The 17,864-nt window shown below is 38.5% G+C and overlaps 1 protein-coding gene across 1 annotated transcript in view; it reads right to left on the bottom strand.

Annotated features, from left to right (window-relative positions):
- Positions 1–17,643, bottom strand: part of fn1a (fibronectin 1a) — a 32,497-nt gene extending 14,854 nt beyond the window's left edge. Inside the window, exons 1-18 of the mRNA XM_028022816.1 lie at positions 17,345–17,643; positions 16,498–16,623; positions 15,336–15,470; positions 14,926–15,054; positions 14,569–14,706; positions 13,899–14,057; positions 12,704–12,901; positions 12,372–12,554; positions 12,032–12,208; positions 8,129–8,284; positions 7,895–8,023; positions 7,235–7,378; positions 3,124–3,245; positions 2,837–3,005; positions 2,527–2,712; positions 2,304–2,432; positions 2,130–2,219; positions 660–854 (exon numbers count right to left, since the gene is read on the bottom strand). Coding sequence (XP_027878617.1) covers positions 660–854; positions 2,130–2,219; positions 2,304–2,432; positions 2,527–2,712; positions 2,837–3,005; positions 3,124–3,245; positions 7,235–7,378; positions 7,895–8,023; positions 8,129–8,284; positions 12,032–12,208; positions 12,372–12,554; positions 12,704–12,901; positions 13,899–14,057; positions 14,569–14,706; positions 14,926–15,054; positions 15,336–15,470; positions 16,498–16,623; positions 17,345–17,468 — 2,689 coding nt within the window. The 5' untranslated portion in view covers positions 17,469–17,643. The remainder of the gene's footprint in view (positions 1–659; positions 855–2,129; positions 2,220–2,303; positions 2,433–2,526; positions 2,713–2,836; positions 3,006–3,123; positions 3,246–7,234; positions 7,379–7,894; positions 8,024–8,128; positions 8,285–12,031; positions 12,209–12,371; positions 12,555–12,703; positions 12,902–13,898; positions 14,058–14,568; positions 14,707–14,925; positions 15,055–15,335; positions 15,471–16,497; positions 16,624–17,344) is intronic.
- Between the last annotated feature and the right edge of the window lie 221 nt (positions 17,644–17,864).

Genomic DNA, 17,864 nt, shown 5'->3' on the forward strand with positions numbered 1-17,864 from the left:
GCCTTCTCTTTGCATTTTAAAACTCTTCCCAAGTCATGTCCTGACCTTAATACTTTACAAAATAAATAAAAAAACAGCCACTAAACAGACCACAGAATGGACTGCAGATTGATCCAAGAACAATAAATCACATTTACAGTTTTTTAGACTCCCCTCTGTGTATACACAGGAAAGACAACATTCCTTCACAGTTAAGCATTTTTGGAAACGTCACACTAACTTGTTGTGTTGAAAAAGAAAGATTAACAATTTTCACCATAGTAAATTCATTTAAAATACTCAATGTGTGGTAAGGACTTTCAGTGACCATTTGTAGAGAAATTAGGACTAACATCGGTATTGGCCAATGCCAGTCAGTTTTAAACACTTCAGCATCAGTCCCACAACTAAAACTGACCTTATATGACTAGTATTTCTATCTTGTTGCAATTATCAACCATTAGAACATTATTATGATATTAATATTGGCCAAAATCTTCATAATGGTGGATCCCTAAGACCTTCTGAAATGGAATTTAATTGATTGATGCATATTTGGAGGGTCTTCGACCCATTTCATTTGCAATTACACAACAATCTAATTTTTCACATATAGAGTGATTTCTAGCTGTCTTTTAAACAATAATTTTAAAATTGGTAATACATGGTGTTTTCTTAACCTGGCAGTGGTTCCCCAGTAGTGTTGACTTGAACAAAGAGAGGTTCACTCTCCAAACTGTCTTCCACAGCATAGATGCTGATGTTGTAGGAGATTCCTGGCAGGAGGTCACTCAGCGTCACAGACGTCGCAGTATCAGGAAGGGTCAGCTCTGTGCTTTCACCCTCCTCTGATGGCATATACACAACACGATATCCTGCAAATAAAAATAATATAGTTGATTTATGGTAAGAAAACCGACCCACAGAAAAGTACTAGACTCAATTAGGTTTCAAGATGTACTGCAGTCTTAAAACATCATGTTTAGTTTAAAACCATCACTATTGCAAATATATATATAGATCATTCTTTTAAATACAATTTTTTTAATTATCTTCTTGATCAGGGCTGCACAGTGGCGCAGTTGGTAGCACTGTTGCCTTGCAGCAAGAAGGTCCTGGGTTCGATTCCCGGCCGGGGTCTTTCTGCATGGAGTTTGCATGTTCTCCCTGTGCATGCGTGGGTTCTCTCCGGGTACTCCGGCTTCCTCCCACAGTCCAAAAACATGACTGTCAGGTCAATTGGTTTCTCTAAATTCTCCCTAGGTGTGAGTGTGTGTGTGCATGGTTGTTTGTCCTGTATGTCTCTGTGTTGCCCTGCGACAGACTGGCGACCTGTCCAGGGTGTACCCCGCCTCTCGCCCGGAACGTAGCTGGAGATGGGCACCAGCAACCCTCCCGACCCCATTAGGGACAGGGGTGAACAGAAAATGGATGGATGGATGGATGGATCTTCTTGATCACAGTTTTCTGTTTTGTTTTCTATAAATATTTGGTACTGTTTGTAATTAAATCAAGATTCTCAAGATATTCACAGACTAATGCTTTTTTTAAATTAGGATGCACTGAATTCATCTTGAAAGCTGGAGCTTGAATCTGTAAATGAAACCAGACCTAAGATGAGCACAATATAGTATAAAAACCAGCTGTATTGTTTCGGTGCCAACTGCTGGGATCAGCACAAGCCAATAACAAAATTTTTCTCTGTTTCATGTGTTTCATCGCTAAGGGAACATGAACACAAATAGAGCTTGAACTGTGCTATGAGTGCCACTAGTTTAGAGAGATACTTACTATCAAAAGGGCTGATAAAACATATCTGCAGCTTTCATTGTTTATATTAAACAATCAGCCACACTGTGAGCTGAACTGAAAGACCTCAAAATTAAGTCAAATTTCAAAATCTATCTTCATTCCTGATGCATGTCTGGGAATTTGGAAATCTGTGTACAAATATACGGAATATCTGAGGCTGATCTTAAATAGTGAGAATGCCTATATGTGCCATTTGCTTATGTTTGAATCAAAATAAAAAGTGCAGGAAAACAGTTTAAATATTATTGTGGTCATATTGAAAGTCAATATTGTAAGATAAATGTTCTTAACATGTAATTCCATCAGAACCTCATAGAAACCCATGCCCTATAACATACCAGTGATGGGAGCCAGGGGTCTATCCCAACTGATCACAATGGAAGTATCTCCAACCTCCTCTACTTCATGCTCCTTCGGAGCATCAGGTGCTGAGTAATAAAAACAAATCCTTGACAACCTGATATATATAAGATCTGAAAAAGATGTCTTGCATGTTGCCTGACTCTACCCACCAGTTGTTTGTGAAGTAGTAAAAATGAGGTTAGTCTCTTCTCCCTCTGTGACCTCGTAGACGTTAACATTATATTTCCTCCCTGGCAGAAGCTCATTAATGTTTACTGAGGTGGCTGAACGGGGCAAATCTGAGGGGAGGGAAAAACATATGGCAGTGAATTAAACCGGATAACTCTACCTTGAAAGGGTTTTAATACAAACAAATTTTGTCATTCCACTTACCTAGGACAAAAGGTTGTCCAGTTCCTTGACCCTGTTCAATCAGCTCATACTCCACCCTGAAACCGGACACGGTGTCGGAGGCAGAAACCCAGGAGACAACGAAGCTGTTGGAGGTAATTTCTGTCACTGATTCGGAGAGCTCAACTATGGGGGGAGGAGGGGTGGCTTCTCCATATGATGGAATCACTAAAACAGAAGAAAAGACTTGTTTAAACATTATTGTGGCAAATGACAAATAGAAACTAAAGAAAAAAATGCTACGGAGTTTTACACATTCAGTTATCACTGAGATCCATCTCCTTTAACTCACATGATCCATAGGTAGTGGTGAAGTCGAAGCGCGTAATCTCTCTGTGTCCAAACCGAAGCACACTGATCAGCTGGCCCTCATATGTGATCCCGGGTTTGAGGCCAGAGATGGTGTAGGAGTTAAGATGACCAGGAATCGCAACCTCCATCCAGGGACTAATTGTGTCTTTCTGTATTAGAGATATTTTAATCACAACCCCAAGTTAAATATATTTATACGTAATCAAGCCCATTAGGTTATGAACGTTTATTTTTGTGATTTCCTTTGCTCAAATGGAAGAAACTCACCACTCTCCATTTCAGGATGTACTGGGTAACATGTGCTGATGATGGGGTGTTCCACTGGACAGGATGGGAATTTTGTTGGCCTCCAGACTCTGCAATGATTACCTGAACAGGACGATGGCCACCTGGGGTAGGAGGAGTGCACAGAGAGGTGTAAGCAGAACTGCTCTTGTTAAAATACAAATCAAGAGGAATTACCAGCGACACATAGGTAAAAAACAGTATCTTTATGTAATGCAGCTAAATCATATTAAGACATTAAAAAGGGGAAAATCTACTGTATAGTGGTATCAGTTAATGTCAAACACCAATCATTTTACTAGACTGCAGTCAACACAGAGTCAACCAGTGTGCAGCTGTGTTTTCCTGAACAAAAAAAAGTAGCAGGCTCCCGTGAGATTCCTGCACAGATTTCCATTCCTGGAGGAGAAGAAACTTCTGTCCCTCTTGTTCTACTTTGTCTATTTGGAAACACAGATCAAATGAGAAGAATTATATCTAACAATTTACGATTTAAAAAAGGAATATTTTTAAAGCTTGTTCCTAATTTTTTTTTTTGACGCAATATCTTTACATCAGACTATTTAACTCATACCTTCTGAAGCTCATCAATCAACCATTATTCAACTATTCCTGTGATTATTTATAGGACTAAAACACATACATATTTCAGAAGTTCTTGGGGGAGGAAGTTTCCAATTTATCTATGTCCAACTTGCATGTTAACTCTGCAAAGAATTGTTGAAAATCTATACCAGAAAGACATGTCAATATTCGTAGGCTGTTCAAAAATGAAGTTGTATAAGTATAATTCTTTTATTTAACTCATTGAGATTTAAAATCCTGATAATCTAAGGATGATCTGGACAATATCATCGGAAGCAGAAAAAATGTAAGAAGCTATTTATTAAATTCATTCAGGATGCTACTTCTAAAATAGAGACTTTATCAGATAACAGGAAGGCCTAATGTACAACTGTAAAATGTGCTGTATCTTGTCCTTTCTAACTTAAGTTTCAGGCTTACGCTAAGGATCAACATCCTCTAGGAAAAACACACAAAGATTGATGATAACAATTGCTAATGTTAACCACACTAAAGGGTTGCACAATATCCTGAAGACAGTCTACCATGTCAATTGTGTGATTCTGAATCAGTTTTCAGATACAAAAACATAGTAAAGTCCACTCTCTCAAATGTCATATCAACTCTACTTCAAATTTATGGCCACATAGTTTTCAATCCTGTTAATCTCAAGTTTTGAAAATAAATCTGTAAGACTGGAGATAAGAACTAAGCCACAGCACTGATTGGTGTGTCTTTATTGCATAATTTAGTCTCTAAGTTCAAGCCAAACAGACCTAAACAGCATTTAACAGCTTTTCCAACAAGGAGAACCTGTGGGAAAACCTTTTAATTGTTGGTCATTATTCCACCTGATAGCACTCTGTGGTCTGCTTTCCAAAACAAATGGCAGACCCAGCTAAGTTGACAGAGGAACCAACTTGGTCAACTTGATATCCCATGATATCATGTTTCCTCTTTGGATATAAGAAATGAAACATGATATGAGAAGCAATTTCAAAACTGCAGCCATTATGAATAACTAAAAGGGTATCAATTTGTTTTTAATGCAAGCAGAAGTCATGTGTTCAACAGACTCCTGACATAAGCTGTGCAGATATAATCTGGTAGCTTCTATAAAGAACTGGGGTTTTCTAACCATTTTTCCAAACAGCAGACCTGTAATAAAAGTTTTTGAGCAAGTGGCTTGGTTAACCAGATGCTGCTAGCAAATACACAAACCTCAAAAACAATCTGGGACCAATTACTGCCTATTACAGACCCACAAAGCCACTGGCCAGGGTAAGGGTTATGCAGAATCACATGGAGGACGGCCATTAAAACAGATGCTTGCTTGCAGCTGAGATACAAAATTTCAGGCACAGTTTCCCATAGTTGCTTGTTGTGCACACCTTTGTAGTGCACAAAGATACACTCTTGCATCTTCACTATCCTCCTGTAGACAAAACATTCACCCTTGATATTCAGGTGGATGAACAGCGTGCGATGATAAGGAGGCAGTAAAAGGAAGCGTTAACGGAAGTCATCCTGATAATAAAAAAATGGTTTGAAGATTAAAACCACCAGAGGCACGAAGAGAGGAACAGATAAAAATCAGCAGGACATTTTAAAGAAGATTGTATCAACCTGCTCAATTAGAGGCTTGTAAAAACTTGCAATGTGAAATAAAAAAAACTACAACTTTGGCTTCTTTTTTTTTTTACCTTTTACAGTGTTTTGCTTTCTAAAGCGACCAACTGGAAATCTTGCTGCCTTTAAATCTGCCCATGCTGTATTTTCCTTTGTAGCACACACACACACAAATACACACACACACACAAAAAAAAACCACACACAGCACAAACTTACAGATGGTTGCTATTATGGCCACTTGTGACAGAGAAGTGGCTTACATTTTGCATTTGCCTTCAACCTGTTTCAGCAAACAAGTAAATGTAATATTTCTTCACTTAAGACCCAATAATTTAAATCTCAATTTGCTTCTTCAACTTTTACTACTTTGTGTGGTATTTCCATTTTACTCACACTTTTGGAACAATTTTGTATATCTAAAAGTATAAATCTATACAACAAAACAATCCATGCATCTTCTTTTTTACTGTCAGGAAATATGTATGATAACATGGATAAAACTACCCAAACACTGAGAAAAATGTTAGAAATGTAAGAAATCAAACCACGAAAAAGACACTCTAAACTGAACTGTGATACTTGAGATTCAATGTTATGTGACTCCTGAACAAATGTGTAGATATTGAAGATTTGAGGGTACCACATGTGGTGTGGTTATATCCAGAGTCATGGACTGGGGCGTTTTAGTACAGCTGTGGCAACAACACAAGCATTGAACCACATGCTGGCAGGAACAAAAGCTCAAAGTAGGGGAGTGTACTTGTAAAAGAGGAAATGACACCCCCCTCCTATAACTGTCTGCTTCACATCAAAGTCAAGGGGTTCATATTCAAGGTGGCTGAGACAAAAAAAATTTCTGTGTTAGAGTTCAGTTTGTGAATCTGGAAAAGAATTGTGCTAAAGGTGACTTGGGTAAAATTGCCTGATCTGTCCTAAACCATTTCAAGAATGACATCGAGACAAGTCAAAATAAGTAATTAATAAATTAATTGCATACAAATTTAAATGAGCTTGATCATTTCCATTAAGATGACTAGCATTTTTGAAGGCCAATTTTATGTGCAGAAACATCATGATCCCAAATAATATTTGGGATATTATTGGAGGAAACTGAAATATCTTCCAGTTCCAGTGTGGAACTGGAAGATAGTTTCTGTGTAAAACTATTTTTGGTTTATTGGTATTTGAGAGGGCGAACTTGCATTATTATGTCACTATTAATAAACCAGTTGAAAATAGTCTGAGACCAATATGATACATTTATCACAAGAATTTCTAAGAAAATGTATCTTCCAGCAACGCTTGTTATTATGACATGTCTTCATGCGTATGCATGGACGATTTGATGTTTTTCTACATTTTCATGTACTTCATGTCAGAGCATGCTTTACTGCAGATGTGCTATTGCAATTAAAAAACTAAAAGGTGAAAATGTCCGAGAGCAAAGAGCTACAACAGTGTATGTCTACACAAATGTAGTTGACAAGAGAGTGACAGCTGCCCCATGATGTAGCATGACATGTAGCAAACTAACCCACTTCACACCTATTCGTAAACTCAGCTTAGCAACACAAGCTGACACATCCTTAGAAACACAAAGCAACAGCAGCAGGTTGACTTTGAATTACAATGCACCCCCCATTGTCTGCATACATCACACCAAGTCAAACGAAAGCATCTCAGCATGTAAACATGAAAGCATTACGCGACAGAGGTAACTCCCATCTGACCGTCTTACTACTAAAGTTTAACCAAGTAGAAAATCCTTGGAAACATGACACACATTTATCTTCACTGACGTCATCCCCACACAACATCTGAAATACATTACAGAACTACAGTGTGTGTGATAAAGTGTGTAAAGCATAATTATAAGGCTTTGAGAGAAATATCTTACCGGGATATGACAGCTGGGGCTCGCATCCATGCTCCGCAACACCGTTGCCATAACAAATGCATTTATACATGACGCCTTGGATAACTTTGTCCCAAGACTCTCCAACCTGGTAGATAGTTCTTGTCTCTGGGTCCTGGCAATGGTCTGAGAGCAAAATAATAACAATCAGCAACCAAAGTAATGTTGAAATCCTTTAGTTCTACAAAGAAAAACTGTATTCTAGTCTTTTGAAATGGACTTGGTACTTACTCAATTTTTGATGCTGTTGCATTGCCTCAGTTTATTTATTTATTTATTTATTCCACTCAACTCTGATTTATTCATTTTATGATTTAATCTGTATAAATTAACAAATGGCAGCAGACTGAAAAGATAATAATAAAAAGATTCCCTGAAAATGTTATCAACTGAAAACTTGGCATACACTGGATCGCTGGACTTTCCATGTTGCTGGATTTAACTTTCAGATGCTCCTCATTTACTATCCTGTCAATGTTCCTCTTTTTTCCAGTGGACAGTCACTGAGCACTATGACAAGGTATGTCTTTAAGAATTCCTTTGTTGCTATTTTGAAACCAGTTATGTCCATCATGTTGACTTATTTATTAATTTATTAGGTAGCAAGTTGCAGAACCTGAAACATTAAAGTACTAAACCCACCAATTGCGTCACACTTCCAGCGACCGCGGCCCTGTCCAAAGCAGGTGCAGTTCATCATGTATCCTTCTTCATGCTCTTTGGTGAAAGTCTGGTTAACCTCGTAGGTCACACCATCCACAAGACAATGCTCTGCGGCAAAGATAAGCAGTAAATTGACGTAACCAAATACCAAACACTTTTCAATGTGTTTTTTGTTTTTAACTATGTCCATTCAGAAGGTGAACTGACCCTTACCTTTAAGCTGGGAGTAAGCGATACAGCTCCATTCCCCTCTCCCATTGCCGACACAGGTACAACGCATCATGTGACCTAGGACATCATGTCTCTTGTCCCACTGGTCACCTACGCGGTACATCAGCCCCTCGCTTGTTGTGCACACTTCTTCATTTGCTAAAACACCCAAATAGCACAAAATACAAAATCAATCCATATCTTCAAAGATCTTCAGTAAATATCATGGGAAATATCACCTCATAATTATCACAAAGAGTGATGTAAATACAACAGTAATAAAAATGCCTTGGCACAGAAAGGAAAATTTGATTAAAAGTTAGAAACAGCTGTCTTGTCTTATCACGTGTGACTGACTGTGTGTGTTCACCGCATGGGTTCAGTTAATTAATAGAGTGAGTGTCAGAGAGAAAGTTTCCAAGTGTGGCTACAACAAGCAGCAACCTGCCCTTAGGTGTGTGAGTCCAAAACTGTGTTATTAAAATGAAGTTGGAGGCACACTGGCTTTATTTCAGTTATATTGTGGGTCCTAGATAAAAGAAGGAAAACATAAGCATATGGTACAAGAATTACTGAAGGAGAACAAAGCTTTCATTGTTGAAACTTACTAATTGATCACATGTTTAATTTCTTTGCAGCAGGGCAAAGAGCAGACAGAAATTAAATAAGGATATTAATGAGCTTGCCCTGCCCGGACCAATTTGCAGAGAGATGTTTTATATGGCAGTGATGTCATCAATATTACTAGATGATGACTCATCATGCAGTAATGAAGCCCCTGATGGATAAATAAAAATAATGAAGAAAACAAACTCCAAAGAGGAAAAGTGCTTTTAGAAAATTAAATAGACCAAGTTTGTAGAATTCATAGCATTTCAACTTCTTCTGGCTATTTACATAGGTATACCTCAGTAATTTTTCACTAGCATATAAATTAACTTGGAGATGTAAAGAATATGGATTAAAGTTGCCAAAAAAGAAATTCTGGTGATATATCAAACATATTTTTGTACACAAAAGGTATTTTAATGTTCTCTGTGTTATGAATGAGAACATAACGTTTCACTAACTATATTTGACGTGAATAATAACCCAAACTCAATGCTATTCGTCTATTAAACCTCCCACGGTACAAGCGCGACACTCAGGAGGTCAGACAAAAAACATACCAAAAAAAACCTTGTAAACACGAGGTCAGTGCGACCTCACCAGACTGCGCAGAGAGTGAAAACCTTAGGACCCCATTTCCTAAGACTGAGAGATGGTCAAAAGCGCCAATTGGTTTGTTTTTTATACATTATCATTGTAAAAGCATAAACAGCTCTCTTTCAAATGCTGGGTTTTATGTATTAGAACCAGAACCACGAGAAGAAAAGTTCTGTTCTTTGAAAGATTAATAACTCTAAACCTAACTGTGTCTGTCCCAGTAGACTGTGCAATGCTCAGAGAAATTGCAAAAAAAAAAGAGAGAAGAAAAAAAGGCTCCTTCTCAAACTCTACAGGTCTCAGTTAGCCTGTTAAATTTCAGGAAAAAAAATATTTCCAAAAAAACATCTAGTTCTAAGGAAAGAGCAGCAAAAGCTATCATTTTCTTTCTAAAACAAATCGGGCAGGATGCTTTAGGTTCAAAGTTTGAAAAGCATTTGAATGAACCTAAAAAGATTTGGAACAATGTCCTGTAGACAGATGGGGCCAAGGTAGAAATGTGTAGTGAAAACCAAACATGATATTTCAACCATGATCTCTTCTGTGTACCAAAATGCTGCAAAGTCAAATGTGAGGCCATCTATGCAACAGTTAAAGCTTGGCTGAAGTTGGGTTATGCAAGCAATGACATAATGTACAAAGAAAAGAGAGCCAAAAGTCCTTCTAAATGATGAGATAACTTGATAAAGTCATACAGAAAACATCTACAATCACTGCTAAAGATAGTTCCCTCACATATTAAACCCGAGATTGAATTTGTCCTTACCCAAAGACAAAATTCTCATTTTGTATTTATTTGTATTTAATGAACAACAATAGTGTAATATGTTTTGAAATTAAATAATTTAGAGATTAAAATTATAACAACTTAAGAGAAAATAAGAGTATCTGATCATTACCACTTAAGAACCTGGTAATGATCAGATTATTCTCATTATATCCTTAAAAAATAGTGTCATACTTTACATCATATCTACTTCAGACAAAAGATCTTTTTTTTGAAAGAAATTTGACGGTTCTCCATACACAAAAGTTGTTCATTGCAAATAACTGTGAAAACATTGAAAACAATGAAACATAAAAACATTTTTAATCCAAAACTCATTTGAAGAATCAGAAGACAACGTTGAACTCATATGCATTTTAAGGCACGAGCAACTACTTAGGTTAATTTAAATGACTTAGTTATCTGTTATCTGATACTGGCTCCTAATGCTGATGGTGACGTAGTTCCTGGCTTTGGAAGATAAAGCCCCTTCTATTCAACACTGCTATTCCAGTGCGAAACCTGAGAAGCAGATAAGACGAGCTGGAGGATTTAATCAAATAACGTTCTTCTCCTGAGTGATTAGAATGGGACAGAGAGTCATATAATGTAAATGACTGAATTTACATTATGGGATTGAGTCCTGGATGCTAAAAACACACCTGGCGACTGCTTTCTGGCTAGATCACAGGGGATTACCAAACCACCTTTAAAGAAGCTTGAGGAGAAAGCATGAACTCCTGGTAAGTCCAAACAATCCATTAACATCTCAAAATCCCTGTTTGTTTTGACAATGGCTCAAAAGTGGGTAATTCTAATGTGAAGACAGCCTGCTCCTTTCAGCAGAGGAATGGGTTTACCTCACACAAACAGCACAGACAATAGCCAAGGTGTTTAAACAGACACCCCTCACCAGCTGTTGTTAAAACTTGACAGGATAATTTTAACAACTTGGTGTCAGCCAAGAGGTGGTCCCATTAGTGAGAATTTCTAAAGGAACTTCACATCTGGATGGTGGAGATTTAAAATCCAGACATATCCACTAAACCTGTTTGGGGTCTGCTTAAATAATTTCTTCAGCACGGAAGGACCATTTGAACTATTTCATCTTTGTTATACGGAGTTTACCGTAGGTCACTGACCTAAAGTTGTCTGGAAATTGCCTGAATTTTTGAAAGCTAATTGGGGAAAAGTTCCACATTTAAACAGCGCCACCAAGACACCTTGAATCTGCTGTAATTGTCATGTGAGTCCACTATACGGCGCTGTGATTTTAGCAAGTCATCAAATCAATGCACTTTTCACCTTTAGCTTTCACCTCACTTGGAAAACATCCACCTCCGATGAACCATGTGCTCATGTACCACAAATGCATTCCTTATTAGAAGTTATGTTAAGCTGAACAGGCGAGGAGTGTTCCCAAAACGTTTCACTCCGAGACCCGGTTTCTCTGATCACTGGAGCCGTGTAAACACATAGCTAGGCACGGGTGACATCAATGTAAATTCTGCAATGTTGTTAGTATAGTATAAATGATTATATACCAGTCAGGATTCCACTCTAACATCACCCTGATAAGACGACTCAGCTTGGGTTGATGATAAAATTCACATGGGGCTGGGAGAGACAGGACAATTAGCAATGTTAATCAAGTTTGCTACCATCTGGAAGGAATCGTACTCTGCTACTTTAATTTGGTACCAATGCAAGATTTTGAGCCCAGATCAACCCAACAACTATTCATGAGGCAGAAAAAAATGGCTGCGTGGGCATTTGGGCAGACAACTTCTTTTTCACTCCAAAAAGTCGAGTACAAAATAGCCACAACCACAAAAGTATAAAAAGATGAATGGGTGAAATGGTTTGCACTCTCTAGTGATAATAAAACCCAAAAAACCAACCAATAAAATACCAATCCGGCTTGAACTACTTACCAGTCATTGGACAGAACCCAAACCGATGGTCTGCATCATAGTTTGTTGTTGTGCCACACCACTTCATGCCATCCCTTCGACCATCTGAGGTACAGTCAGTGTAGTTTCGGCCATTGTAGAGGAATGGAAACTGACACAGAGCCCCGTTGGAATTACCACCTCGTGTCATCAAGACCACTGATAAAGAAAAGGAAATCAGACATTTGAACTCCTGGAATTTATTCCCTACACTTGAATAAAATGTGATTCTTGTAAAGTTTGGGTATGAGTGTGGAATGCAAACAATCTGACAAGAATTCCTTCCTATTGATAATTTCCACCTTTAATAAAAATTCCTCACCATTCTTCTCTGTACAGAAAGAATATTTCTGGTCTTTGTCAAAGTCAGAAGAAGTAGAACACCACAGCTGTCCATCACTGCGGCCCTCAGAGGTGCAGGAATGGTACGTCTTCCCCTTGTGGACAAAAGGGAACACACAGGGAAGACCTCCAGAGTTTCCACCATACACTGGAGCTGGTCCATCTGGATGCCGACAAGAAAAGTAAAGTTACTCAAAGTTTGCTTTTGTCTTTTGAACATTATTTTTGATGTGTTTCAGTTGACAGAATGCCTCTCCTGGGTGGCACGAAAGAAAATCTACCAAGAAAAGTCTGGAAAAGATCGTCTCTTACCCCACTGATCGCAGCTAACTCCATTTTCCATGCAGGTACAGATCATCTTTTTATTTCCCTGGTTCTTGATCCAGCGCTGTCCGTTGAAGTACGTCAGTCCTGAGTCAGTCTTGCAGGGTCCCTCCAATAGAAGCTCCGGTACAACGACAGGGTGGTAGACCACAGGCTGCATGTTGGTTACCACATGAGAGCCAGTGCCTGTAACACAACGTGTGACTCAAATTAGATGTCGTGTAAAGAATATCAGCTTTGCTCAAACAGAAACTACTGCATGATGTGGCATAATGGAATATGTGGCGCATTTCTGCTTTACACAAAAGTTTAAAAAAATGTCATTACTAATTTCTGTTCAAAATTATAAACCTTAATTTTTGCATTCGATATTTGCCTGCAAAAAAGACAATGGTTATTTGTAAGGCAGAGCAACATTTCATAGAAACTAGCCAGTTTGAGTGAAATTCAAAAATTATTTAGAACTTCTTACATTTTGATCAGTAAACTTTACAAATTGATTGGACTTTGGCGAGTAAATCGCATAAATTCTACTCAGAATTTAACACTGAAGTAAAATACATGTAAATAGTAACACTAAATTTACTGGCTAACATCTAAAAGTGAGCAAACCAAAACAAGAACATTTTGATACATCTGGATAGAATTAAAAAAGAAAATTATTAACCGTATTTTGTAATCACTATTGAAGATTAAGGTTAGGACTCTTTACTTAACCCACAAGATGGAAAAAATGCTCAAAACTTGTTTGATGTCTTTTGGCCACACTTGAAAGTCAAGAATACGCACACTAAAAGAATTCACAGAAAAAAAATGAACAATTATCTCAGATAAAAGTGATAAATCGCTGCTCATTCTTTTGGTTTTTACCGACATCGTATCACAACAACCACATTTTTCTACATCACTCTTCATAATCGCTTCAATGAGAGCCTTTTCCTCTTCCCATCGTTCCCATGTGTATTTTTCTCACAACATCCCCCACTTCCCACACACAATCTTCTCATCTCATGAGGTAATTATCTTAAGTTCAAAGATACGTCATTCTCACTTCGTCACTTGGACAGTTAGCACCTCATATCTCTCACTCCTTATAACATCTGTCTTTGGTAGAAATTCTTCTCCACATGGAGTTTAGGGGGTACAGGAACAAAAAGTAAACATGGACATGATCAGTTCTCACCCAGGCTAGTGGTGTGAAGTGAGGCATGTCGTTCACACTTCATCTCCCCACGGCCGTTCCCGTTGCAGATACACTGGAGCTGGTGGCCTTTAGGGTCTATCTTGGTCCATCTATCTCCAACACGGTATGAGGCCCGAGTGTCCTGATCATTACAGCGATCTAGAAGAAAGAACTTTAATTAGTATGGAGGTGATAAAAACTACAAAACTAAATATGGTGCAAGTCTGGAAGTAAGAAATGCTGTGAACTAACGACCTCCAGTCAATAAAAAAGTCTTTATTGCCACCCAAAATTCCTGCATGTAATAACAAGCTAATAATCTATAAAATCTATCATCAACTGTTGCATCAGACAGCATAATTTGGGATGAATGTGACTGTTTAAAATGATGAGACAGCTGTAGAACATTTTCTCTTTTTGAACATTTCTGTCGTACTGATATATTTCATAAACAGCTCACCGGAAATACCTAACAAAGTCTTTTTCACTCAGTACAAGCATCTACACTGAAGAGTGTAATTTCCATTATGACCCAGTTGCATTTCCGCATGGTACATTTACTGTTCCTAACAAAATTTCTCTTTTACATTTCTGGTCTTAACCTTAATTTACAACAATTAAGGTTAGCTACCGGAAAAGAAAACACAGAGGAAGTAAGATAAATAATTACTTCTGGATGTGCATGTGATCAGTCCATTTCCCTCTCCCAGACAAATGCAGTCGATTATCATCCACCCCTGGTACTGCTTCTCCCACTTCTCCCCAACAACGTAGGATGTTCCAACCGCCTGATCAACGCAATGCTCAGCTGCAAAATGAAAAATCATCTTTAGATTTTTTTTTTTCCCAACTTGCTAGTGTCCCAGTATCAACATTCAGAACAGCCCTAAAATAACGTTAATAATGTGAATAGTATTCAACTTTTTGGCAGAAATAAATAATCCAAAGTCAGAGAATTCTAGCAAACTAATTCAAAGTTTCCTAGCTTTATAGACTAAATAATCAGTTAGCTATCTGAATGACTCACCAACAGGTTTACAGGTCCATTCTCCCTTCCCGTTACCCAGACAGACACACTCCAGCATGTAGCCTCCTTCATGAGGTCTCCTCCAGGTGTCTCCGATCTTATGGGAGGCGCCACCATCATGACAGCGATCTGGTTAGACAGAGAGAAAAGAGTAGATTTAAAGATTGTCTGCATGTCTGTGTAAATGTAGTAAAGAAGAGGCACAGGAAATTATATAACTCAAACATTTGCACCATTATCTAACCCTTCAGCTAACTGCAAGCAGCTGCATGGAAGCTGCTTTTAATCAGCTATAAGGAATACAGAGTTTTAGAAGTTTACTGCAGTCAGTCTGGCACACGGTGGCAGGAAAAAAGGACTACCCACCAAGCAGAGAGGTTGTGTGTAGAACCACAAATAACAACACATACTTGCAATGGTGCAACTGATTCTGCCTTTTCCAGATCCAATACACGTGCAGTCCCAGGTCATGCCATCCTTTGAGCTCTCAAAGGTTTCTCCCACGCTGTAGAACTTCTGGCCGAGTTTGTCGTAGCACCTTTCCTCTGTCATAGGTAAAATAATAAGCAAAATAGTTTTGAAGTTAGTTGGAAAAATTATACAAACATTTCAGGCAATGACAAACTTCCAGTGATTTTACTAAATTTTCAAATCATAGACCAACACCAAGTAGTGCATAATTGTGAAGAAAAAGGAAAATTGTATTTGATTTTCTAAATTTTTGACAACTAAAACTAGACAAATGTGCTATTTATCTTCAGTCATTTATTTTTAAGTCTCAAATTATCATTTAAATCTAGGAATATTCTAACACATGAATAGGTTTTGTTCTAAACTATTCTATTAACACTATATTTATGGTATTTGTCCTGCTGGAAGTTGAACCTCTGCCATTTCTTTTACAACCTCTACCAACTTTTCTTTCAACTGCACTCTGACCAGCTTCTCCGGTCCCCACAGCATGATGCTGTCACTACCATGTTTCACCACTGGGATGGTGTGCTAAGGATGATGTTCAGCAGTGTCTTTCCCCCAACTGTATACGCTTCACATGTAGGCCAAAAAGTTCCCTTTTGGTGAACGCATCTTCTTTTGTATAGTGTTTGGAATCTGCAAATAGATCTTGTTGATTTCATCAGAGGCTTTCTTCTAGCCACTTTCTTTTTGAGACAGATTTGTGGAGTACAAAACTAACAATTGTCAACATAGGTGGGCAGTCATGCCTTGTTAGTTTTATGTTCCCATTTTCAGGCCCCGCCCACATGAGGGCATTTCCAGAAATGTTTTTGTCCACATGGAAGAACAAAGAATAGCACAAAACACTAATTTTACTCCCCTAGATTTGTAAGTGGCCCTGAGAATGGAGTTCTGCACAAACTATAATTAAGTTATACACACATAAACCGTTAAGTTTGGTAAGTCAAGAATTAAATTGGTTGCAGTGCATTTTATTTAGGCCTATCAGAGTAGAGGGAGCAGAACACAAATGCATGCCACACTAATCCAATTTTTGTACATAAAACAATCAAAAAAAAACATACATATGAGTACTGTAACAGCATACAAGCTAACCTTCTGGTTTGCTTCTGCACTTAATACCAGCAACTCCTTGGCAGGTACAGATCAGGGTGCCACTCAAATAAGGACGCTCCCACTGGTCGTTTACATTATATGACTGACCGTTCTCTATGCAGCCATCTGAGCAGAGAGGAGAGAAACAGATAAGACAAAGAAAATAGTACAAAACACTGGTAAAGACTTAGGGAGCAATACCATTCCTGGACAGTGTTTTCTTTTTACCCACAGCTTCACACACAGATCACTATCTCTGATTACACAACCAACCAAACTCTTTTTTGTATCAGAATAACTGATGTCTAGATTAAACATTCAGATACCAGAATGAAACTCTGCCCTTTATGTTTTTGAACATAATCCAGCAGTGGTAACAAGGCTTCAAAGGGACTTCTAAACTGTCATAAATCATTTGCACAGGGTGGAGAAGAATAGTCATCCTCTTTTTCTCCCCCCACCAGGAACATTCTTTGTACAGAGCTCCCTATTTCCAGAGCAATTATCTTTTCCCCCTTTAATCCACTTTACAAAGTCTTCTTTTAATTTTGTGTGAACTTGGATAGTTTCAGGTTTCATATGAACGAAGATGATGTAGGACTTGAGCTAAATGTTAATCCGGTAACCTAGAGAGCAGAGGCTGGTGAAGGCAATTAGTGCTTGATGTCATCATTAGGCAGATAACATTAAATGCAACCGCATCAACACATACGCGTCATCAGATCAGCGAAACTATTTTATAGATTCAAAGAAAAATATTTTGATAACTGTAAAAAGTCAAAAAGTACCCAAAAGTAATAAAGGGATATCAATTTAGAAAACAAAGGAGAAGATAAAACCATTTTACCTGGAGAGACCGAGGAAGCGCGATACAGCTGCGGGTTATTGAGCGTCCCCTGGGGCATGGAGTGCACCGCGCTCCCGATGCACAGAGCGACCAGCACCCCGGCTATGGTGCTGTGACCGGACATTTTGTTTGAAATCAAACCCACTCGGGTGCTGCAGGACGAGGGCCACAGGTGCTCCCAGTGAGATTTTCAGTCTGTGATTACTTCTCCGCCGCTTTGGGGTTTCCAGCACCTCTCCACTTTCTGCAGCTCTCCAACCTCCCCCGTCTGTCTGCGACCCCTGAGTGGAGATTCCCTGTGCTGGGAGTGATTTATCTGGGCATGGCTTAGTTTCAGACGGCGGAGGGAGGTCCGACAACGTGAGAGACGACCCACGCAGCGTGTAACAGAAGCAGAAAATCTTCTCAAACAAGCCCCTTTCTCAATTCCCTTCTGAATTCTGGGTGCTCCTTTTGCATCTGGCACGCAAAACGAAGTATTATACAATGCCCACGCTACAAATGTAATCCGGAAAATGGT

The sequence above is a fragment of the Xiphophorus couchianus genome, chromosome 7 (assembly GCF_001444195.1).
Source record: "Xiphophorus couchianus chromosome 7, X_couchianus-1.0, whole genome shotgun sequence".
Lineage (NCBI taxonomy): Eukaryota > Metazoa > Chordata > Actinopteri > Cyprinodontiformes > Poeciliidae > Xiphophorus > Xiphophorus couchianus.